General features: G+C 29.0%; 4 protein-coding genes across 7 annotated transcripts; 2 read left to right on the top strand and 2 right to left on the bottom strand.

Moving 5' to 3' along the window:
* Positions 1-68: 68 nt before the first annotated feature.
* LOC145186734 (uncharacterized) lies at positions 69-6,232 on the bottom strand. The gene is made up of 9 exons (XM_090096245.1): positions 3,551-6,232; positions 3,326-3,454; positions 2,741-3,037; positions 2,473-2,604; positions 2,090-2,383; positions 1,584-1,712; positions 1,194-1,493; positions 951-1,079; positions 69-776 (listed from the first exon to the last, which is right to left on the bottom strand). Exons 1-9 carry the CDS (start codon positions 3,597-3,599, stop codon positions 448-450), a joined length of 1,788 nt encoding a protein of 595 aa, XP_089952371.1. The 5' UTR covers positions 3,600-6,232; the 3' UTR covers positions 69-447.
* A 462-nt stretch (positions 6,233-6,694) lies between these two features.
* LOC145186735 (dnaJ homolog subfamily C member 5-like) lies at positions 6,695-16,980 on the top strand. 2 transcript variants are annotated; one of them, XM_080062968.2, is made up of 5 exons: positions 6,695-7,287; positions 14,214-14,289; positions 14,371-14,427; positions 15,735-15,845; positions 15,986-16,980. In XM_080062968.2, the coding sequence occupies exons 1-5, from the start codon at positions 7,220-7,222 to the stop codon at positions 16,349-16,351; spliced, it is 678 nt and encodes a 225-aa protein (XP_079919094.2). In that variant the 5' UTR covers positions 6,695-7,219; the 3' UTR covers positions 16,352-16,980. The 2 variants fall into 2 exon arrangements, with proteins under 2 accessions (XP_079919094.2, XP_089952373.1); XM_090096247.1 differs by lacking the exon at positions 6,695-7,287 and adding an exon at positions 9,479-9,689.
* Positions 16,981-17,766: 786 nt separating this feature from the next.
* Positions 17,767-20,623, top strand: LOC145187142 (uncharacterized). Of its 3 annotated transcripts, XM_090096708.1 has the most exons (4): positions 17,767-17,967; positions 18,155-18,280; positions 18,853-19,408; positions 19,529-20,445. In XM_090096708.1, exons 3-4 carry the CDS (start codon positions 18,916-18,918, stop codon positions 20,005-20,007), a joined length of 972 nt encoding a protein of 323 aa, XP_089952834.1. In that variant the 5' UTR covers positions 17,767-17,967; positions 18,155-18,280; positions 18,853-18,915; the 3' UTR covers positions 20,008-20,445. The 3 variants fall into 3 exon arrangements, with proteins under 3 accessions (XP_089952834.1, XP_079919577.2, XP_089952833.1); XM_080063451.2 differs by lacking the exon at positions 18,155-18,280 and having other exon boundaries at positions 19,529-20,444; XM_090096707.1 differs by lacking the exons at positions 17,767-17,967; positions 18,155-18,280 and adding an exon at positions 18,298-18,745 and having other exon boundaries at positions 19,529-20,623.
* Positions 20,624-22,083: 1,460 nt separating this feature from the next.
* On the bottom strand, positions 22,084-23,984 carry LOC145186870 (potassium voltage-gated channel subfamily B member 2-like). The gene is made up of 2 exons (XM_080063165.2): positions 23,240-23,984; positions 22,084-23,120 (listed from the first exon to the last, which is right to left on the bottom strand). The coding sequence occupies exons 1-2, from the start codon at positions 23,831-23,833 to the stop codon at positions 22,221-22,223; spliced, it is 1,494 nt and encodes a 497-aa protein (XP_079919291.2). The 5' UTR covers positions 23,834-23,984; the 3' UTR covers positions 22,084-22,220.
* Positions 23,985-24,924: the final 940 nt, after the last annotated feature.

Here is a 24,924-nt window from a genome sequence, read left to right as displayed (position 1 = left end):
CCGCTAGGCGCTGATTGCAATTACGTTCCTTGCATATCATTATTTTCAGCGCATTTAAAACACTCGAGAAAAAAAAAAATTTAACGTTTTTTTTTTACAACTTCGTTAATTATAAGGTCATTAAAAATAAAATGTTTTTACACAAGAAGTGAAGAAAAATGTGTAAGCATAAACCAATGTTCTTTTAGTTAATACAGAGCGCACATCGATGAAAGTCCCACTTACACTCAACAAACAACAACAACAAAGAGCTTTAGAAGGTCTAAGGAAACTATTTAATCCAGTAAAGAACGTGTTACACTTTCTTTTTTATTGCGTAAAAAACCTGCTCCGAATAATTTACATTTGCGTTATCGAAAAGACGCCAATCAAAAAAATTGAGGTGTTTGTCGGTGTTCTTAAATATCCTCTAAACCAAAACTTACGCGTAAAAAGGAAAAACTGTTTTTAATGTATGGCCAGATCAACTGTGTCCTCAGTGTTATCTAATAATTTGAAGCTTGCATTTTTTCTATAAAGCTCGTCCTCTATGTCTTCTTGTTGCAGTTTTAACACGCAAACCTCGTGTCGAATAAAAAATCCCGGAAAATTAGTAGATTCAAATGAGACACAACCTGGATAGTATCTTTCTTTGTGTAGGAGAAAAGAGGCCTCATCTCTAAATAACACAGTATTGTCAAATCTATGCAGCTTTAAGAGGAAGTCTTGATGACGCAAATATCTGTTTTGATCATCAATCAACTGTAAGGATACTGAATGAGAACGCCCATTTAGACCTAAATGAAACAAGGCATAAAAATTATTTCATACTTAATATATAAAAGAATAATATTTTCAATGAATACAGCATTTTAATAAACGAGGTTTTAATAAAAAAAAAAAAAACGTTAATGTTATAAGGAAAACAATTTAGCAATAAATCGCAGAAATCCTATACATTAATCGCATACCTTTGACAATCTTAAATTCATCCAAACCGTCGACTACAATTGCTGTTGAGTTATCTTTTTTTACAGCAACTCTATACTCGGGGTAGTTGTAGGAACCAAATAAATAAGATAAACCAATGTATTTTGAGTCTAAAAAAAAGAATTCATAGCGGCACATAAAGGTATTTAACGTAATGATAAACATATTTCTAAATCAGAGTTTATTTCAGAAAAGTTAACCCCCACCCCCCTTGATACCCTTACCTCGAGATAAAAGTTTAAAACTCGCGCATTTTCTAAAAAGGTCTTGATTAACTTCTTTTTGTAGAACCACCGTTAAATCTACTACTTGACTTCTAAGAAAATTGCCTGGGTTTTTTGAAGATTCAAAGGATACATATTCTGGAAAATACTTGTTTTCGCGAATGATAAAAGATGATTCAGTTCTAAACAAAGATGTGTTGTCGAAAGTTTGAAGTTTTAAGAAACCGTTTTGTTGACGAAGATATTTGTTGCTGTTGAGAACAGATTGGAACGATACGCAATCGTCATTACCATTTAAACCTAAAAAAGAGATTTTTCTCGGTTTAAAAGAAAACTTCAGTGAGAATATTGCGAGTTTACTTAAGTTTATGTTTTCTACAATCAAATTACCTTTTATAATGGTAAATTCCTCGAGACCTTTGAAAATGATTGAAACCGTTGAGTCAGCATTAGCTCCAATTCGGAATTGTGGGTTATTATAAGACTCAAAGGAGAAGGAACTGCCGATGTGCATTGATCCTAGAAAAATTAGTTTTAAAAAAATAATATTACGTTTATGGTTATTAAATTCTTTTGAAAAGTAATAATAGCGATTAACCCTTTCATGCACCAATTATTTTTCCATAACTAACATAACCCATAAAAAATCATTTACAAAATGATAGCAGTACTATGAAATGTTAAAGCAGACTTTTTCTACTGCCTTTTTCAACTCTCATTTTTAAAATAATATTGTTTTTAATCGGTTAGAATGCACCATTTGAGTTGGGGTAGCTTAGTTTAATTTGTTGTTATAAAACAACCCAGAGAATGAAAGGGTTAATAAAGATTTAGTCGCGAAATTACCTCGTCATCAATCGTTTTTAAGTTTCAAACAAATAAGAAAAAAACGTTACCGTAGCGGTTGGGTTTGAAACTGGCATCAGTTTTATATGACTCTAATGTAGATTCTTTTTGTAACTTGATGAGAAAATCTTGAGTTCGAAGAAAATAACCGGGAAAATTAGCTGACTCGAACGCAACAAAATCTTTGTAAAATACGTTTTCGCGAATTATAAAAGATGACTCATTCTTAAACAGACTTGTGTTGTCAAAGCGATGCAGCTTTAAAGTGAAGTTTTGATGACGGAAATACTTGTTCTTATCTTTAAGTGATTGAAAAGACACAGAACCAGCTTGCCCATTCAATCCTAAAAAGCAAGTAGATATGTAATATGCCTCAAATGAAAAACAGGAAAACACAAAAAGAGAATCATTTTGCTTTAACAATTTCTTTTACCTTGAACGACTAAAAATTCTTCGAACCCTTTGAAAATAATCCCCACTGAAACGTTATCCTCCTTCACACCAATACGGTAATCTTGATAGCTGTAGGAGACAAATGAGTAAGAACTTCCAACGTACACCAAACCTTAAAAAAATTGGAGTAAAGTAAGTTGACTTTTACAGTTAGCTCATTCTATAAGAGCATTCAAACCTATCATGGGTATTAGGGGTTACATTTCAAAAAAACTTGACTCAAAATAAATTTTCTGAACGTTTCTCACCACAACGAGCGAGTTTGAAGCTGGATTCTTGCCTATATGTGTCCACACTGGATTCTTCTTTGCTCAACTTCATTACTGAATCTTGATATCGAAGATAACAGCCTGGCTTAGCGGTGGATTCAAAGGACACGTATCCAGGAAAATATTTTTCTTCGCGTATTATAAAAGATGACTCATTTTTAAAAGATGTTGAGTTGTCAAAGTTTTGTAACTTCAAGTCGAAGTTTTGATGGCGCAGGTATCTGGTGGAGTTTTTCTTGCATTGGAAGGACACCGTGCCAGCTTGGCCGTTTAGACCTTAAACATTTGAATTTGGAATAATGTAATATTGATGGAACTGAACTCTTTACAACTACAACTTATTTTGTAGCATATCAAAATAACTAATATATATTTTTTTTTTGTTTAAATTAGTTTATAAGTTGTAAAAAAGCAAAAACCTCCTTAAATTTTATAACAAAAAATTAGGCAAAGTTCCAGATATTTTAAAAACTGAACAATTTTTTTTGTTTAATATTTTTCTCTCTTAATAGCCAGAAAGTATTTTAAAGAATATTTTCTTATAGAAAATCTAATAAATGATACCTTTGACAATTTTAAATTCAGAGAAATCCAAATCAGCATCGCTAGAAGGGTCTTTATCCTTTACACAAACACGACGTTGTGGGTTGTTGAAGGACTCAAAAGAGTAGCTTTCTCCGACATTATACTTTGCTGTATGTATAAAATTAGATATTTAGCAAGTAGAAATTGAAATATTCAACAAATAATGATTTCAAAAACAAATTTATGATATAAACGGCAACATACCTTTACACAGAGCAATGCAGCAGGCAATTAGGACGATGAATATATTCATTTTTAACTTTGTTATAATACTCAGCTAAAGTTTAAATCAAATTAATTAAAAATTGTTGTATTTTTAAAAAAATTTTGTTCTGCTAGAAAAAGTTCAGTGAGATATCTTTAAGCTTTGATTGCAAAGATTTGTTTGGGTTAATTAATCATAACTTATTTTATAGTTGACCGAATCACGGGCGTCATTTATGTCATTCGATATTGAACAAATCATTTCAATCAACACACTTCTGGTTGTTTTTTCCACTTCAAATTAACTCCGTTCCTGAATCGCAATCGATAATTGCGACTTCATTTTGCGTTATGTAACTTCCATTTTGTACTTAAGTACAAAAATCGCGAAGCTTTGGCATTACGCAATCTTTCGGATACAAGACAACTGTGGGTCGTCATAACAACGTGGAATTTAAGATAACTAAAATTTACGCGAGCTTTTATCTTTTCTTATTGCGTTTCGTGAAATTTAATTAATGATATCCTGCAGTTTCACTTTTTTCGTTACAAATTTAGATTTTTGTTGTTTTAATTGCACTTAGTCTTAACAGCAGTTTGAGAATTTGTTTCTTAGTCAACTGATTTTCAAAAGAATATTTCATTTGCTACGTCGTTTATATCACCTTTGTTCTTCTTAAGATTTGTAGCATTTATAGGCTTTCAAACTGAGTCAGTTATGAAGCTTCTTGTTTATATTTTGTTGCTATTATTGTTAATATCACTGCTGCTATGGTAGAAAAAAATCTCTTTTTTTTTTTTTTTTTTTTTTTGTATGTTCTGGTTAAATACACCCTCGTGTTTTATGAAAAAAATGTAACAAGAATTGAATTTTGGGAAGTGTACGTTTGTTTTTCATTGTGCGTGTTTTCCATCTTTATTTCCATGTTTTATCATTTTTATCAAGACTTTATATTATTTTTTCCAAATTTGGCGAATCAAGTGGAATGGGGACCCCCTTTTGAATAAATGAAATAAAAAGTTTCATGAAACCATTTATTAGCAAAAAATGAACAGTTAACTAACATTTCATACCATGATAAATTAAATAAAATAATCAAAATACGCATTTTTGAGTTAAATTTCTTCCCTTTTTTTTTCAACTTTTTTTTTCAAATATTTTTTGTAATGTCTTACAAGGAATAACGTTTTAGCTTTACTGTTTACACAATATTATATATTAACGATATTAGTGCATACTCGTGAACCTAATTATCTTTACAATTAAGTCCTTTCAAATAAAAACAATGTAAATATGTAATATGATTAATTGTTAGTTATGTGTTTTTGTAAAACATGTATTGAAAAATAAGTTAGGAATATTTCATTTCGATGAGAGAACAACGAAGAGAAAAGAAGATTTAGGGGATCATTTAGAGTTCCATCAAAAAATTTATTATTGATTGCAATCATTTTTTTAATACCATTCAATTATGCTTTACACAATGTTTGTGTACAGAAATTTTAAAAGTCACGTGGGGAATATAAGCATCGAGCGAATTTTATATAAAGATTGCTCAGGATTCTAAAATAATAAAAGCCTAAAGTAATAAAAAACATGTATCGCTTGTACAGCCTAAAATAATAAAAAACATGTATCGCTTGGCAACATTATTCTATACCGTTGCCAAGCAGTTCTCTAATACTATTGTTTAACAACATGACATCATTGTTGATTAGTAAAAGCAAACAAACTTTCTTATCATTAAAACAAATTATGCAAAACTAAATCTTCTAATTCTAATGAAAATGAAGATAAAGAACCATTAATATAAAAAAGAAAAGAAAAAGAGACAGTTCTTCATAACAAATAAGAATTGAAGCGACACCATCCAATTAATCCCTTTAATGTGATATGAATTGCTGATATTTTGTGAATTGTTTTTCAATGTCACCGCCCCCCAACAATCTTTTACACAAAAGACGATTGACAGATTATCATTTAAACTAGTTGGATTATTTTTATGCATCTTTTGTTTTTTATATCACTATTTCGATTTCTTTCATTTATTTGTGGTAACAACTTTAAAAGCTTTATTTCACATAACAAGTATTAGTTTTTGTGTGAACATTTTAACATTCTCACGCAACCTTAAACGTTGCAACAATACCCATTATGTTCAACAAACGTAATAAATATTTCTTTCTGAGTTACAGTTTTAATGATTAAATTTTATTTAAAACAAACCTATTTTTAGGGGAAATGTAGCACTTATATATAGAACAAATGTGCAATAAATATATAATAAATACACTAAAAGTGTAAAATCAATATAAAATCAATATACAATTAGTATAAAACAAATGTAAAGGAAATACACAATAAATATACAATAAATATGCAATAAATATTAAATAAGCATACAATTAACATACAACAAATATGCAACAGATATTTAAAAGAACATAAAGAATCTGTAAATTTAATCCAAAAAACGTGAAAACTATTTTAAAACTGTTCCAGCTGAAAAATATTTTTTAAACATAAAATGCGTGATACTCTCGTTTCAGTTTGGTCTCATTTCGATGTTTTCGTCTTGTTTAAGTTTTGGTGTAATTAAAGCACGAAAAATAGTAACGAACAAAAAATCGGACTTTTTTTCTTGTAAATTACCGTTAGCAGTGTAAATTTCTTTAAACATTTTGAACAGATTTGACGTCACGGTGTTGCTCTATTCAATATTTTAGAACATTCAAGCTAAACAACAACAAAAGTTTACAAAGTTGTTATTATAAGAAAGAACACCCGGGTGCAGATGCAAACAACCTCATTGTAGCTACTTCTTTGCCACGAAACAGCTGTCGATTAAATTATCCTATTAAAGTTTCTATCATAAAAAATGAAAACAAAAATCGAGATAAGAATTTGTCGAGCGTCCATAAATAAATGAAACGCTAATAAAAGAAATGTTGAACAAACACGACTTACAGATTTTTTAATAAACTTTTCGTTTTTTTTTTTTTTTTTTTTTGTTTTGTTGTTGTTCTCGTGGCACGTTGGAGCATATACATTCATTATTGATTCCTACGCTTTTCATTTATTTATTTCTTAAGTTCTTTGTTCTATTTGCTTAGGCAGCCTTTTTGTTTTTAAAAAAGAATGGTCGTTTTGATTTTGAACGTACAGGTAACTCAACGAGCATGTTTTATATTGGCTTTCTTTATTTTGGTTTCAAAGTATTTTTAGAAATTTTTAGAAGAGGTTTTTGAAAGTCTAACGATATTGGTTTTATAAAGCGAATGTGGCAATTAAAGAGCTAAAACAGGTGACGAAAAAAAGTCCGGATTTTATAAGTGAAAATGTGTAAGTCAATTTAAACATAAACAGAAACCAAGGGGGTAAATAACTTTAAAAAAAGGATATAATATGTAAAACATGCAGAGTGTATATTGTCAAAGTATGATGAAATTATTTCACTTCTATTTTACTTGTATTTGTACATGGTAATATTTTCGACCATAGATGCATAGGCTTTTCATTTTTGGTTTGCTGTAAATGCCGTAGTTTTTGCCTTCATGAAAGCATTAATCTTTAAAAGACCAACACGTTTTTGTAAAAAAAATAAAAATTTTGATATAGATGAATAAGCTATTAAGAATCAATTAAAGATGACATGAAGATCATCGGAAATGAATACGAAGTACAAAATAATGAAAGGCGAGGAAGATGAGAGCGAAGAAGGAGAACAGTTATCAAAGTTAGTGAAGAATTTTTTTTTCTGATTCCTAACATTCTTTGCTTACTACTTTTTCTTTTGTCTCAAAAAAATCATTTTGCAGTTTAACATTTATTTTCACTAATTTATGCTAATTTATTTTGTTTTATGGTGTGCTCGGATTTCTTTATTAACATGTCACAGAGGGCCGCCAAACAGAGAACCGCCGAACATACGGTGCATTTCGTGCATTTGTTTCCTTTTTTTTTTTTATTTAGCACACAGAGCAATCTGTTGTATTTATGATCATTTTTGAGCTTTGTCACCAGGTGGTAATCTTTTGAATTTTATGAATTGCATTTAGGCCCATATGCAAGAATCGAACTTGAACGTTCAAGTCCAAACGTTCAACTTCAAGTCGTTCAAATCCGAAGTTTAATTTCAAAGTCAATTGATATCAGCCTTGAAACTTCAATTTGAAATAAGACTTGAAATTTCAAGTTCAATTCTTACATTCGGACCTTAGACGCTCTGAGCAATAGAAGCTAGTTAAATGATTTATTGTTTAAGCAATAAAAATATCAAGATCGCATCATCTCCCTTAGACGGAAGGTCAAAGCTCAATGGATAATTCTACAAAAAGCACATCATACTTTCAAAATTCCATATTTAAAGCTTATTTTTTATTGCGTTTTTTTAAATTAAATAATTTATAAAAACTTTTCTCGATTTTATTTGTTATACTATGTTTCGAGGTAAAAAATTAACCAACTTCTCCTATTCATTTGTTTACAAAAACATAACAGAGTAAATAAAAGTGGAATTGAGAAAGAAAAAAATGTCCTTAATAAATGTGAATTCTACAAGATTGATTTTTTTTTTTTTTAATAAATTTTTTAAGGCGATGTGAGAAGTTTTATGAAAAAAATGAATTCTGATGCTATGATAAAGTTTTTAATTCTATGAGTTACTGAAGCGTTCTATAAAAACTTTTATCAAAATTAATTCTAATGCTGCCAGCAGTTACTGTTTTTTTTTGTTGTTTTTTTTTTTGTCATTTAGATGACGAAAGCTGTTGAAAATAATTATTAATTATGTTTAAAGATAAAATACCAAAAATAAATAAAAATAACGAAAAAAAATAATAATAATAATGTTGAAGCACAAAATTGCTTTTGCTGCTTTTTTTTTTTTTTTACCGTAGTATTCTTTTTCTAATCCACTATTTGCGACATTTTGCTGAAAAATACAAAAATATTGAGTTTCCGGAATTATCGATATTGTGCAATACACATAGATAAAATTTAAATGTCGAAAAATATCGTTAGAACTTTTTACGACACATCTTTTTCTTTTTTCGGAAACTTTCGTACCAAAAATGGTCAAAATTACCGTTTAATAGTGTTGTAAGTCTATGTCCAGTTAATTGGATGGCTTAAAACAAAAGAGAGCTAACCATACTATAATAGTCTTTGAATTTTCGTTTCCAATTATAAAAATCCCTAATTACACACTAAATAAAATTGTAACGCCTATTCTGAAAAATATGGTTTGCCAAGCTTTCAGTGCGTAGCTGGAACTATAAAGGCTAAATTTTATTTTTATTTAGTATCGTCCTGTATTAAATACCATAGAACCACAAATTTTAACGATTTCGTGTGAAGTTGTTTTTTTGTATACTTTGCGAAATACCAACATCAAAAATTTTTTCGCATTGGTTTGATTTCAGTAGGAAATAAAAAATTTAGGCTAATCAAAGTATGAAAGCTGTGTATTAAGTATGAAAAAAGTATGAAAACTGTGTATTAAACTGTGAATATTTTTTTTTTTTTGTTCTTGAGAATAAATAGTTTAAAGTTAAAAGAGTAAGGTTTTATTTTTGATTTAAAATGTTGCGCTAATTGCGCGTCTGGTGAAGTATTTAACTAGTAAATATTCTTATTTCTAGAAACAAAGTTTGAGCTTTTGTTAAAAATAAAAGATTATTGTTTCGGTTTTAGGGGGGAAAAAAGACTTTTTTAATTATGGAATTATGATTTTTTCTTTTTTGTGGAATTTAATTAAAGGCCTCAAGGCATACTGAAAAAGTTACTCAGAGATTTTTGTTCCATCTGAAAATCTCTGAAACTTTTAATAGAGATATTTTTTACTCTTAATTTGATTTTTTATTTGTTGATTGGAGCATCCCATTGAAATTCACCCTCCTAGAATTATCGAAAAAAAATTTATCCATAAAAATACTGTTGTGTAAATTAGGCCTAAGCAAAAGCTTAATTGGATTACCTCAGCGATTCGTAATATGAAAAAAAACATGGAGGTTTCTTGGTAAATCTTGGAAGGACTTTACAAATAATTATTTAAAAATGGTTAACACGGGGATTTAATCTATATAACTTTTTTACTATGGGAAAGCATACTTCAAACGTGCCTCCCTCTCATGATGAGTAAGTATCTATTTGGTTTTGAGTAAAAGCTTGGTATATACCTATCCAATAGTGAAAGTAGACATTAAACCTTTCTTATCTAATCACTCGTTTTGTTTATAAGGTATCCTAGAAATATTCTCACGTTATCAATATATACTATATACTGATATACAGCTGTAGTTATATTTCACACAAAAAAGCCAGATATTCAAAAGACACACAATTTAAGAGTAATATAAAGTTTATTATCCATAACTCATATGCTAAATGTACAAGTGTATAAATTATGGGTAGCTACTACTATATATTTATGGCTTGTACATGTGCTGTATGTATGTATGTATGTATGTATGTATGTATGTATGTATGTATGTATGTATGTATGTATGTATGTATGTGTGTGTGTATGTATGCAATTCTCTTAAACTTGACAAATAGATATCTATTTGTTTTTACAGCCTAGAGTTTTTTCTAAATTCCAAAGAAGTGTTATTTTGAGACAGATTCTAAAAGTAAAGTAAAGTAAGACCATTTTGTACACTGTTACATTTAAATATTCATAAACTTCTGCTCTGTGGTGAATAATTAAACATAAATATTTAATTTGAACTTTTTACTGCTTATTGCTATTTAATTATATTTAGTTATGATATTTAGAGATATATTTAGTCTTTTTAAAGGTGTAGAATATCATTTAAAGAATTTTTTAAGCCTAACAAGCATTCAAGTTGAACACATGTTTTATGGACTCAACTTTATTATCATAAAAATATCATAAAAAGAAAGAACCTTAATATCATAAAAATCACATGAGTTAAAATCCTTTTTAAATAAGTTTTTGTCTTATAACCTATAGTCTCAGTAGAGTAATTTTTCTGACAAATTAATCATCAAATGTTCTTATCTTAAATGCTGATTTTTTTTCCTGTCTTTGTAAAAAAAAATCTGTTTTCTTTTTTGAAATTAAAATTCTTGCTACTGAGGGCACAAAGCTTTGCTCTTGGCCTCAACCACAATACTGCTATTCTTTTTTTGTTACAATAGTACAATACTGCTAGTCTTATATTTGGTCTTGACCTTGACTTTGTGTTAGATAAAAAGTAATGTGAAAAATATTAATTTGATTTAATTTTTGAAAAAGGTCTGTCCCAATCTTAGCATTAAAATTTTTATAAGATTTATAAAAAGTAATATCTGCTCAAATTAAGTTTACTTAAAAAGTTTTAATAATTTCTTTCTGTGCTGTAGTTATGCTATATACTCCATAATCTTTTACATTGCATAGGTAGAATAGTTAGTAGTAAAAATTTAAAAATTGTAGGTAATTTTAATAATTTCTTACTGTGCTGTGGTTATGCTATATACTCCATAATCTTTTACATTTCATAGGTAGAATACTTACTAGCAAAAATTTAAAAAATTATATTTGTCCTAAAGTTTAACATACCAATCGTCAAAATAAGGCCTTTTCAATTTTTGAATTGTGTTATATTTTTAAGTTTCAAATTTTAATTTGTGAATAAATCCTAATTAACTTGAGATTTATTTGCAATTATAAATGTGTCACTCAAAAAAAGATCACTTTAACTTATTTCATATTAGTTTTAATGGTAAAAGTAAAAGTAAAGTTTTCAAAGTTGTTATGAGAAAAATAACTGAAGTTGTATTTTTTATGATAATGTAATTTTATTATAGGGGGTATTTTCACTTGAATATTTTTTAATGTTGCATTTTTTTGTGGTTGTTTTGAAATTTTATTTTTTAACATATTTTTATTGACTAAAATTTTGTTGACAATTTTGTTTGAATTTTTTTTATTATTTTTGCAGAGATTAAATCTTTTAAAAATCTTTTGAAAAAATCACTTTAAAAATGAAACAAATATGAAAAAAAGGATTTGTCTTTTTATGTTTTTATTTGGGAATATTCATTTTGATTTGTATAATTTTGCTGTACAAAATCTTATCCTAAATAAGGGAAAAGTACAATTTCAAACTTAACAAATAAGTTGAGCTATTTTAGGAAGGCTTATTTTGAATGAAACAAATAGTTATCACACTGCCCCAGTCACTTCTCATTCATTTTTCTAAAAGCTTTAAAAGCATTCAATAACACAGGTGTAACAAAAAAAATAATTTTTTTTTCATGCACTGATGATTTTTTACTATTTTTCATATACAGGTAGTACATATGAAACTTATGAAAAAGTGCAGCATAATCTGTCATGATGTTTTCAAAATACTTGTTAAAAATCACTACACACCAGCATATGTAAAATATGATAAAAGTCTAAGAAAAAATATATTCAAACACAAGTTATATAAATTATTGAATGTAAAATATTATTTGAAATCACAGTTTTTGAACATTTGTAGAAGTTGACATCCCTTTTTAAAGAGTATATGCATTCAGCAACCATCTCTTTGTTAAGGCAGTGATCAAAGTGCTTTTCAATGACTTGCATTTCTCTGTGTAGTCTTTCACTATGTTCATCTGAAAAAATTCTTAGGTATGGCTCACACTTGTCCTTATGGTTAAATTGCTGGTGCATTTTATTGCTTACAGAAAACCCATGGCTTGAAAGCTACATTCTTTCCAAGGATGTGTCTAGCAATAGCAAAAAAGTTAAACTAAGCTTCACACTGTAAATCTGTCATTGTGCCAGGAAAACCATCACATTTCATAAGAAGTCTAATTTCAGGACCAGTGAAGACTCCATATATCAACTTTGTGATTTCTTATTATTTTGGCATATAAATGTAAAACCATTTCTTTCTTTATCCAATGTTTTAACATACTTCTGAAAAAGATATAGCTTTATATGTAGGACAGGAAATTTAATCTACTTAAAGGTACTTGCTCATTAAGTTGTTGAACCATCACTGCTGTAAGCTTTTTCTTTAATCTGGGTCATTTTTAAGAATGGCGAGGCACTACTTGGACATTAATTTGATGAGGTTTAATTCCCTACAAAAACCATTTTAAAATTTTTGCTGTTTGATTCTTCATAAACAAAATCAGTGTCACTGTGACCTTCAGATGATTGTGAATGGGAAGCAGTAGACTGAACATCTGGGTGATCAGCTAAGTCTGATAAATCCACTTTAGGGATTTAATGATATTTTCTCAATTGAACAAAAATAGTAAGCACCATATTCATGACTACATTAGTAAATAAATATTGGCAGGAAATATTTTGAAATATTTCTGATAGGCTTCCTGCAATGTTGCAATGAAATTTTGCATTGATTCACTAACAAATTGTGCACATACATAACAGAAGTTGTTGGTATCAATTTTATTTCCCCATTTGTCCATTGCAATCAAGTAATGGAGAGTTGAAATTCAGAAGTTCTACACACAAATCTTTTAATCATAATAAAAATTGCAGCTCACTAAAACATACAAAAAATGTCGTCATAAAAAGCCAGTGAAATTAATATATGTATAATAACTAAATAGAAAATTTAAGAAATTAGCAAAATGCATTGCACCACACTCTATTAAACTAAATGACATAAGATCCTTAACATTTTTCAATATGTAAAACTTTTAAAATGGGGATGTTAAAATTTAAAAATGGGGATGTCTCAAAAACAACACTATAAATTTCTGAAATTTTTGGTTTAAAGTTATTGCCATGAAATTTGTGACAGCTGTGTAATAAGTTTTTTAAATTCATATTTTACAATTAAGATAAAAATTATTTATTTTATGGAAAGATTTTCAAATATACTTTTATTTTTTTAAACCTATGAAAATGCGATATTTGTAAATATGTATTGAGCTTTTTTAATTGGTTGCACTTGAATGCAAAACCATGAGAAGTAAAGCAATTGATTTAAGGATTAAATAAATTTAAATAAATAGAAAAAGACTTATTCAATGTTATCCAACAACTTTTTCTTTTTAATGGTTTGTAATAGTAGTTTTTAAAATATTGTCAAACAGCGCCAAACATTCTTTTTGCATAAAAGAAAATTTTGAGTAAATATTGTTTATGAAGCTATTTTTATAAATTATTTTTGGCTTTTTAATGGAATTAGCAAATCCTTGTGTTGCTTGAATGTGTTTAACTAGTATCAATCGATGTGTATGCAAAATTTTTACAGCTTTATATTTGCTAATTTCATCATTAATCAGAGATACTGTTTACTAAATCATCTTTATTTTGAGTAATAACTTCACTGATGTTAGGAAAATAATGATAAATTTGTTAAAATGTTTACACATAAGTTCTCTGTTATAAATGAGAATTCATAGCATGGCTTTAAATGCTAAATTCTGAATTAAAATTTATACGAGCTATGAAATTATTTGAATTTTATACAAGCTATGAAATTATTTGAATTTTATACGAGCTATGAAATTATTTGAAAAATGACTTTAGTAAGTTTTGATCATTTATCATAAAAGAAGAATGGCGTTAAGAATTTTGTAAAAAATGAAATTTTGTTCAGAATTTTTTTTGAAAGAAGTCATTTTTATTTGAATAGTTGATTTTTTATTAGTGTTAAATTTTAAATATTTTTTAATTTTTAGACAAGCAGATTTCTATGTGTTACTTGGCTTAGAGCGAGATGCCACACCAGATCAAATTAAAAAAGCTTATCGAAAGGTAAAAGTGTATATATATTCTCCTTGTTCTTCATAATGCGCTGGAATAGGACAAATACTAAATTTTCCTTCTTTCATACAGATGGCTTTAAAACATCACCCAGACAAGAACCGAGATGATCCAGAAGCTACAGAAAAGGTTTTTGCATGTTTGTTTTTATAACTTTTTGTTTAATTATTTACAATTCTTTTTTTCTTATTTTTAAGGTAATTATTTTTTTATTTTTAAGGTAATATTTGTTATATAAATATATTATCAAGTTTTCATAAAATTCTTTTACAGTAGGTTCAATTGTAATTTACAGCAAGCAATTATCAGGAAGCCACTTATCTCATTAAAATGAGATTTTTAGCATTTTGATATTTGGCTCCTTGTATATAGTCCAGCAGTTTGTTTTAAGTTGGTTCTTGTTATTATATTGAATTTATAGTTAATATTTTTATGTTTCTGGTGTCTTTTTCTAGTGTTATGTTTTAAATATTGCTATAACATTTGTATTTTAAATTCTCAAAAAGTTATTTGAATATTTTAAAGCCATAACTTAAAAGAAAAATGAAAGATTCTGTATTTGTAAAACTACTTCATTCTTTTTTTTGGAAATATTGTTTTTTGTTTCTTTATTAACTTACCAATTAATCATTTGCTTACATTTTACTAAAAATGAACAAGATAAATAATTATCACCAAAGACACCAATTGTTACTATCAGGTAATTGTCATTACGAAAAAAGATCATATTAACATTACAAATACAGCTTTCATGTTTTCATTTATTCTACAGATCGATGTAAAGATTTAGAATTCTCAAATAGCAGAAGAGGCAAAAAAGATGTTATTTATTAGAAACTCTCAAAATCTTTCTCTAAATTTTGTTACCTTTATTTTTTATGCTGAATTTTATTTTTAACTCATTGTATAATTTCATTTTAATTTGTTTTGATATTTTTAATTGTAACCTTTACATTCTTTGTAATTTATAATTTCCAATAAATAGTCATAACCAGTACCTCTACAGTACTGGTTATGACTATTTATTGGAAATTATAAATAAACCAAAAAACTGCAGCCACATCTGACAGTCATACAAATTCTCACTCAGTGTTGTTAATAATATTCAAATGAGAATTCAAAATCAACAAACTTCTATTTAATATAATTACAAAAATGTATGAGTACATAAGTTTTATAATTGTAATAATGTACAAGTACATAACTTATAGATTATATATGTTGATTTTTATATATAATTTAGCTACAGGTAAATTTTAAAAAAATGATTTGTTTTATTGATAGCTGAAAAAAAATCCAAAATGGCTTTCCAAGAAGCAACCTTTTGATCAGAAATAAACACCTTTTTGGGTTTCATTTTTAAATGATGAAGACTATCAAAACCAATTCAAAAAAAAAAAATCACCCAATAAAACCACTCTTTTAACTTTTTCTAGTTCAAAGCAATCAATCATGCTCATGCTATTCTCTCAGATCCAAACAAGAAAGAAATTTATGATCGGTATGGCTCAATGGGCTTGTACATAGCTGAGCAGTTTGGAGAGGAGGTAACTGTTTGATTTTACATAGGAAGAGTTATGGAATCTTTTGTTTTGTTAAACCTGCTATGTAGTAGCATTTTACCACCAAATTTAAGCCCTAATGCATTTTGCTTTAGAAAAATTTCTTAATGTAATTATTTATTTAGAATGTCAAAACGTACTTCCTTTTGAGCAGTGGTTGGTGTAAGGGTCTGTTAATATTTTGCGGAATAATCACTGGTTGCTATTTTTGTTGTTGCTGTTTTTGCTTCTGTTGTAATTTTTGTTGTGGAAGATATAAACACGATGCAGAAGAGGAACCTCCTGCTTATGATGATATTAGTCAATCGGAAGATAGTAAGTCAGAGGGTAGTGTTATAACGGATGAGCCGAAGAAAGATAAAGATAAACTTGAGGGTATGGCATTTGAAAAATACGCCACGAACTATGATAGCAACGGTGTAACTGAGGTGGTGACAGAACAGCCTAAGAGTAACGGAGCTGGAAAGGCTATACCAATGCCTCCTCCATAGGTTTTTCAAGAAAAGCAGCTTTTGATGACGAAGCAGCAATTGCAAACAACAGAAAAACGCTAGTGAACCGTTGTTTTTTGAAGCTTTTCTTCATAAAGTTGAAGAAGGCACCTGTAGCTTTCATATATTAACTTCGTTATTGTCTTCCTTTTTTCTCCTTTCTAATTGACACTTAGTTTCCGTAGATAAATACGATTGCTTTAAAAACGAACAAATCTGTTACACAAATGTAACTAAGAATTTAACATTAAAAGCCTATTCTGATTTTTGGAATATGAATTAAAGAAATTTATCATATGAATACGAAAACTGTTCTTCGATATATTTTATAAATCTTTTATATTTTGCATTCGTTATTTTAACTCATTTGTCTTTTAGCTTCTGTAAAAGATTCAATGTTTCGGTTTCAATTTTCGTAAATAAGTTTTAAAAAGGAAATTAATCGATGAAAAAATATTTATCTTCGTCGTTTTGAGTTTAGCCATAATGAAGTTATTTTATATAAAATGACTGTTTGATACACGCTACGATAACGATACCAAAATATGTATGCTTTAGGGCGTCCCGTTAAGGACGAAATGAATTGATGTATTTATTTTGTAACTTCAAAGATCGTTTATTTTTATGTACAGCTCTTGTCTTTTTCGAGGTTATTTTATTAAATGAAGCTTCTTTATAACGGAAGCTTACATTATTCTTCAAATGTACCAAACGAATTTATTAGCGGACCAATCCCGGTAAATTAGTGAGTCTACGAATATTAAATTTTAACTTAATATTATTTCTTACTAAAACTAAAACTTGCGAAAATTTTATACTAAACCAACAATCCGGTGTCACGTTAAATTTTACTATATAAAAAAAATTTCCGGTGTACCGCACTTATTAATGATACTCATAGCAGACCACTGATTTGTTAAAAGACACATGTTTGCTTAATCTAAAATCTGTTAAATTATTGGTCACGCTAAATAAGTAAATGTGGAACAATAAGATGTGTTGGTAAAATATTGATCTCTTATGATTCATATTGGTGCTTAATTAATATATAAATGCAATCCCCTCCCCCTACCTCGTCTAATTACTGTGATAAAGGAAATGTCTGAAAAAGAGGTGCTTTATTTCATAATTTAAATTTTAAAAAAATTGTAAATATTATTGCATAACACTAATTCCTGTTATTTGTTGTAAGTTGGTTGAATGGTATAATCGACCGGTTGAAGAAAGGAAGTTGGTTGAATGGTAAAATCGACCGGTTGAAGAAAGGAAAAACCGGGAAGAATTTCGAAAAAACTCCATGTTTAACTATTCGGATTATCCAATGAATTCCATTAGAAATGTTTTTCCATCATTCGATATTACTCAGCATTATTTGGTATTAAATATGAACACAATTTGGAAAACTATCCATAAAACAAAATTAAAAACAACAATTAGCCGTAATTGCGCCATTACATATTATTAATGTCTTGCATTAATGACTGTAAAATTTAACACGATTATCTCGCCTCACTCGACAACGTGACTTTACGCATAAACATTAATTTAAAAAATTTTAGTAAGCGGATTGATAAACTACAATATGGATGAGTAGCTGACACTATTTTATCTTTAAGGTATATTTAATTTTGATATCTCTTCTTTGTTTATCTTTTAACTTTTTCTTCCCTCGTTTTTGTGGAATTTAAATAACTGCGTATTATTAGATTAATATCTGAATTATTCTAAAAAAGAGATTAGTGAAATCGAAAAATTGTATTTTTTACAGATTGAATATAATTTTTCAGCCAAATTTTATTTTAGAGCTTATTCAGAAAGTTAATGTGATGTAAAATAAACTTGTTTAACGCAATACCAAAAAAAACGTGACACTAGTTAACAGGAATTGTTAAAACAGGAAATGTTAACTTTGATCTGCGATGACAAACGGTAATGAAGGAACTTTTTTTTTTTTGTATTTTAAAGCTTCGCGCGAGATGAGATAAATTGCAGATTGCCACGGAAGCAGTTATTGATTAATACGATTTACAGATAAACGGTTTTTTAAATTAGCTTCAATATTAGGTCATAAACAAAAGAATTACAAAAGCAAAATTAAATAACGGAAAAATCGTTACGTTAAAATAATTTTTAGTAACGTAATATAAGACGTAATTAATTCAGCTTGATAACGAAATTGGAACTGTATTTTTCTTTAGACATAATTTTAAAACTAATAAATTTTTTAAAACTAAACTGAAGTTTGTAAATTGAATTAGAAACGGAGGTCTTGTTTAAGATTGATGTTATAAGAAATGTATTCTTTCTCAAGAGAATTTTCCACTTAATTAAGGAGATAGCAAGTTGTTGCAGCAATACTTTTAAACGCTCTACGTCATAATAAAAGTTGATTCGGTAAATATTCTTGAAGATGATTTTACTATTTTTGATTCAGTTCGTTTTTATTTCCAGTTCAGTTTTATAAAGCTTTGTTACTAAAGGTATAGTTTTTCTAACAATAGAGAGAATTCAAAGGACTTCTTTAAAGGTTTTGACACCGTTGTTCAACCTTTTTATCACAAAAAATGACCCTTTATCGGCAGTATAGCAAAGTTTCTAATGACCAAATACACGTTGATGAAAAAGTGTCCATGAAAGTTTTCACCTGGCTCAGTAGCAGCGAAGATTCCGGGGTGGATTTTGATGATCAGATGTATTCTCTCCCAGAAAATAATCACGACATTGACAATAAGTTCGATCAGGCGACTATAAATGAATCACAAGAAACTCTTGCAAACCAGCTTTCTGAGAACATTCGTAATCAAATTTTGAAGTTACAAGGAAATTTAGAAAATGTTCCCTGGGAAGTCAAAGATTGCGACACTTTGCTGCAAGTGGATAAAGCGTTATTTCCCATTCAGCGCCAATTTGTTGCGTGTGTGTCAGGTTTTTTTCGAAAACTTATTGATCAAATGGATGAGAAACACAATAACACTATTGTTTTGAATGGATTCCAACCTGAAGAAATTCGCACAGTTCTCACTTTAATTTATACGGTCAACGAAGGAGGAGTTACAGGTAATTGAATTACTTTTCATGGCTTCTTTCATGACTTTATTAAAATTCTTTAGCTCATTAGATAAATTTTTTAATTCATTTATATATCTTTTAAAACTTTTGTTTCATTCCGATCTTTAGATGCAAACGTAGCATCCCTACTGCAACTCGCAAAGCAGTTTAGAGTCAAAAGAATTCTGCGCATGTGCGAAAAATATTTAGCTGAATCGCCAACCTTTAACAGAGTTATTGCTCTTCGACTCGCTCAGCAATACTCGCTTGATAATGTTTTTAGGGACTCTTGTATAAAGTTAAGTCAGGTAGCTGCTTTTGAAGATACAGCCGAGTTTCTAACTCTCGATTATCCAACTCAAAATATTGTGATGAGGTATGCTTTAAAAAGGTTTCAACAAGCCCACGATGTAATTCGCCATTTGGATGTTTACTTGTGCGGTTACCATGGAAAAGACTCTAAAAATAACGATTGTTGTTTCCGGTCTGCAACGTATCGAACTGAGGATAACCGAACTTTTCTTGTCAAAGTAGAAAAACCCGAAGAAAGATTAATGCACTTCTACAGTGAAGCTTTTGATAAACAACCAATTGCTAAATGGTCTTAGGAGTTTTGGACTGCAGAGGTTTCCTTTTTAAAAAAATAAATTTTAAGTACGTTGATCCGACAGACTTCAAAAAAAGTTCTTTTTTTTTGTTGTTGTTATAGTTCCACCAACAAATAACTAAAACTAAAGTTGATGCCATTAATACATTTACCTTTTTTTGTTTTCTTTAAGAAAACTTTATGATATTTTTGCTTTGATAATCTATTCCTTTTGTCAATTTCTTCAAATGGTTGAACAAATGTTTGGATATTTTGTTTTAACGTGTGTTAACAAAAAATGCTTGTTTTCGATGTTCTCGTCACTTGCGAAATTTCGACAAAAATTAGCAGTTCTTAATTCTACAAGAGGTTCTTAAAACATAATAAAAAGGTGTGATTGGGCGAATCAGCATCGCGAATATCATTGGTTTCCGTAGATAAATACGATTGCTTTAAAAACGAACAAATCTGTTACACAAATGTAACTAAAATTTAAAATTAAAAGCCTATTCTGATTTTTTGAATATGAATTAAATGAATTTATTATTTGAATACAAAAACTGTTCTTCGACCCCCCCCCCCCCTCCTCCTCCTCTTCTCGTTTTTTTAACATGAGAAATGAAAAAAAGAAAAAAAAACTTATGCAGAATATTGATAAATCATACTATAAACAAGAAATAAAAACCTATAGTCAGGGTTACCATACCAAAATGTATAATTTGCCAAAACAGCCTGTCCGAATCATCTTTTGAAAAACTGTGCTGATTATCTGAATTCGCGAATCTTTAGAGTCAGTTTATTTTTAGTTTTACGCTTATTTATACTTTTCTTGTAATTTCTGTGAGAAGATTTTGCTTTGTCATTTGTAAAAGGTTGAAAAGATCACTGTGCAGTCCCTTTAAATGTCTTTGGGACGAATTAAAATTTTTATTTAGGGTTGATTCTTACGTTATCTTTAGATATTATCGTTACATGTTTAGTGGACCGACATTTTTATGCAAACTGATACCAACTCGAACATAGGATGGGTGCTTCTTTCTTAATTGAGTAAACAAATTGAATCATTAATCTCGTCAAGTCAAACTCAATGTTGAAGTTGTTTTAAATCAACTCACCAAGTATTTTTAAAACTTATACTAAGTATTTTATAAAACAGACGGTTAACAAGATCTATTATTTTCATACTTTTCAATTGGTTCTTACTGATTCAACTAATTATTTTCTCAGAAGTAATCGAAATAATTGTTTAAAAAATGCAGTGCCGCGTCAGTCTCTAAGTCGCCGCCCTCCTCACGGTATTTTTGGGCCCTAACACTTATCCAATTAGTTTAATTTTACTTTATTAGTCCCACTTTATTATTACCCACTATAAAGCTTTAAAGTATTTCAACAAAATTTGGCTGCTGTATTTCAGATAATCATGATTGATAGACCTTAAGTTTAATGGATTTGTTTCAGATAATCACGATTGATAGACCTTAGGTTTAATGGATTTGTTTCAGATAATCACGATTGATAGACCTTAAGTTTAATGGATTTAAGAAGATCGTAAATTTACTAAATTACGATATTTGTTTATGACCTAAATGTAAAACAATTTTTAACCCTTTATTCTTGCAAACCTACTATCGGCCGGGAGTTGGGGGCGGGGATGGGGGGCTCTAGGTAATTTACTGACCAAACAATATCATAAACAATTGGATAACAGGAAGAATAAAAAAGGAACTAGAATTTTAAGATAGTTAAAGTTAATACGTTGCTTACTTTCTTACTAACTTTTGATATTTCTTACTAACTTTTGATATATTAACCATTTCATTTCTCTGGTTTATAATCTAGTTTTTAATTGACTTAAAACCTATCTTAGTTAAGACCTTTAATTTAATAGTATTAGAAAAACACAGCAATTCGCAGCACTGTAGCATTAAACAAAAGATATTTTATCAGCTAGCTAGAATGCATAGCTATTATTTGGTTTTTCGAAATAATAAGTATAAATTATACGCCACAAGTAAAATCTTTTGGATGGATAACGGGTTGAGCTGAAGTAAATATCAGACTTGTGCTGCTTTGATGATTAAAAAAAGGAAACTGTCAATTTGAGTTTTACTTTTATATTGTAACAAAAAACTTAACAAAAAATTTGGTGTTTAAATTTCCTTTTTTTCCATCATATTAAAAGAAACTTCGTTTACACCGGATGTTTTTCACGAAACATTTTTACCAACAAAAATTTTAGAGATTTCTGCTAACACCAATCGTAGGGTAAATTTTGCGGTAAAAAAAACCTTTTTTTTTAATGCCAGACACTTGCCTCAATTTCAAGCTGTATTCAAAGTTTTTTGAATTCTGTGAATCAACTGAATTCTTACTGCTTTCATTTTCGATGTAAAATTTTGCTAAATCTCGCTTTGATTCATTTTTTTTACTTTCCTTGCTATCATTATAAAAATTGTAAAACTTATTTGCAATAATCGGGATAGGTAACGTTATGAATAATATTCCAGACACACAACACAAGGCTCCAAGGACTTTTCCTTTTGTAGATTTGGGATACATATCCCCATATCCAACAGTTGTTAGAGTCACAGTTGCCCACCAAAATGCTGATACAATGCTTGTGAACTGAGTTCCTTCTTCATGCTCTTCTACGTAATAAAGGAGAGAAGAAAAAAACACCATATCTATGACAATTAGCATAAAAAAGAGAACTAGTTCCGAACCACATTTTAAGATTGTGTGACCAAGGGCTTGCAAACCTGAAAAATACCTAGCAACTTTAAATACACGGAAAACACAAAGAATTTGAAAAACCTTTATGCTTCGAGCTACCGTTGTATCATTAGCGGTGTGGTTTACAGCAGTAACTATTAGTTTCATAACGGATGAGATGATCGCCAACAAATCAATTTCATTTAGAAATGATTTCAAAAATAGTAGTTTGCATGGGGAAGACAATAATCTTGCAAAATATTCACACGTAAACCACACTAAACACGCCATTTCTAGGTGTTTTAAGATTGAGTTTTCTTTCTTTTTTCCATTTGGCAAAATAACATTTAGTTCGGGAAGAGTGCTTAAGCACAAAATGGTTATAAAAGCGATCACCACAAGAAATGAAACTTTTTTGAATACCTAAAGTTGGATAAATACTTATAACGCAGTGTAATAACCGCTAATATAATACAGTACATACATAGTTGTGGATGTGCAACACACTTTCCAAATAAAATAAAAAGAAATGAATTTATTACCATTGCAGCGCTTGAAGAACCCTCATTTTCCAAAAAATTCCAAATTATTTTTTTCCATTTCTCCAATACTTGGCTATTTAAAGAAGGTAACGCACTCGATTCTGTTTTATCTTTGGTTTTATAAGAAATGTGATCGCCTTTTTGATGAAGCATTTCTACGCTCCCAAGTTCTTTTTGGCATTTACATATGCAACTATTTCTTATGCTAAAAGGGATACCCCAATAAGTTATTTCATTTCTGAGGAACTCTTTACAAGAGTAACGTGGAAGATGCAATTGACCGCTCGAATAATAAGCAAGTATGATGGGAAAACAAGTAGGATCTCTTTGAAAAAAATATTCATTTTGAAAATCATCATAAAAATCAAAGAGACTTGTTTCAAATGGCTGGCTCACCAATTTTCCAAGTCTTGTATTTGCATATATAGATAAAATATTTCGCAGCAGTTGAAATCTTTGACCACTTATATTAACGGTAATAAAGTTATTGCTATGAGTATTCGAATCCATATCAGATACCACTTTCTTGGCTTCTAATTTTCTTTCAATCGTATGATTACCCATCATGACAGTATCCGGTAATGACTTTTGCATTTGAACTCACTTTGTTATCTTTCTTTGTAGCATACCATTTGCCTTTATCTAATGACATAGAAAATATTGAATATTTGAATTAACTCAAAATATCACCTTTTTTAATATTTGAAAGATAGTTTTTCTATTAAAAAAAGATAATTGCGTTATTAGGTTTTCAGACAGTGCAGTGGTTTCAAAAATAATAAGTGCATTAGCAGCACGTCACCAGTTCTACAAACTGATTAACTTTATTTTAACTTTAAGCTTTTTAGAATTTCATTATTTGTAGTTAAAACCCATTGCGAAGAACCACACATGATCACCTGTTAAACAGTTCTACAATAAGAATATATAATAATATATTTTGAGTATTAATTCTGGACACAAAATAAGGACTTCTATGCAGCAATTATACCCCAAATCATACCCTCAATTTAAACTGGCTAGTTTTTTGTTCGGCGGCACAAGAAAGAACGAGCATTTGAGAAGTGTGTTTTTCCAACTGTCATGCTCATTCATGATTTGGAGTTGTTTTAGGAATAACCAGGTTGATAATTCAGTTAAAACTAAGGGAGATCTAAGGAAAGGGAAATATTTTAAAATTTTAGTTTACGCACTTACGTCATGGAAAGGTTTAATTGGGCAATGATATTTACTTCAAGAAAATAACAAACTTGAGCACCCTTTGACGCTTTGCAAAAGCGTCAAAGGGTGCTTAAGTTTGTACTTCAATTATAGTTTTTTAAAAAAAGAGCGGCGGAACATATTGAAAAGCACTGATTTAGATCGAACCATACGTATGAATTGTTTAAGATCTGATCTATGGGAAATGCTGCAACTTTTGTGGAATGAGATTGTAATCAATATCCTCGAAAAATTGACGAAAAGAACGCTACTTTATCTAAAAATAGTCATCATGATGTAAGGAATATTTTTTGAAAAACATTCTAATCAAGTTGTATTTATTTTCAAACAATTTTCAATTTAGATTGTTTTTATAAAATAAATTAAACGATTATTATTATTATTCAATGGATTATTGTTTGTTGAAGAAATCAATTTTATGCTAAGGGCTTTCTTTGCGTAAAAAATGGAAATAGTGTAGCTAT

Source organism: Hydra viridissima, unplaced genomic scaffold (genome assembly GCF_058129835.1).
Source record: "Hydra viridissima isolate aposymbiotic clone 2 unplaced genomic scaffold, HvirCarnegie_v1 scaffold_8, whole genome shotgun sequence".
NCBI lineage: Eukaryota > Metazoa > Cnidaria > Hydrozoa > Anthoathecata > Hydridae > Hydra > Hydra viridissima.
This window is presented reverse-complemented; position numbering and strand designations above follow the sequence as displayed.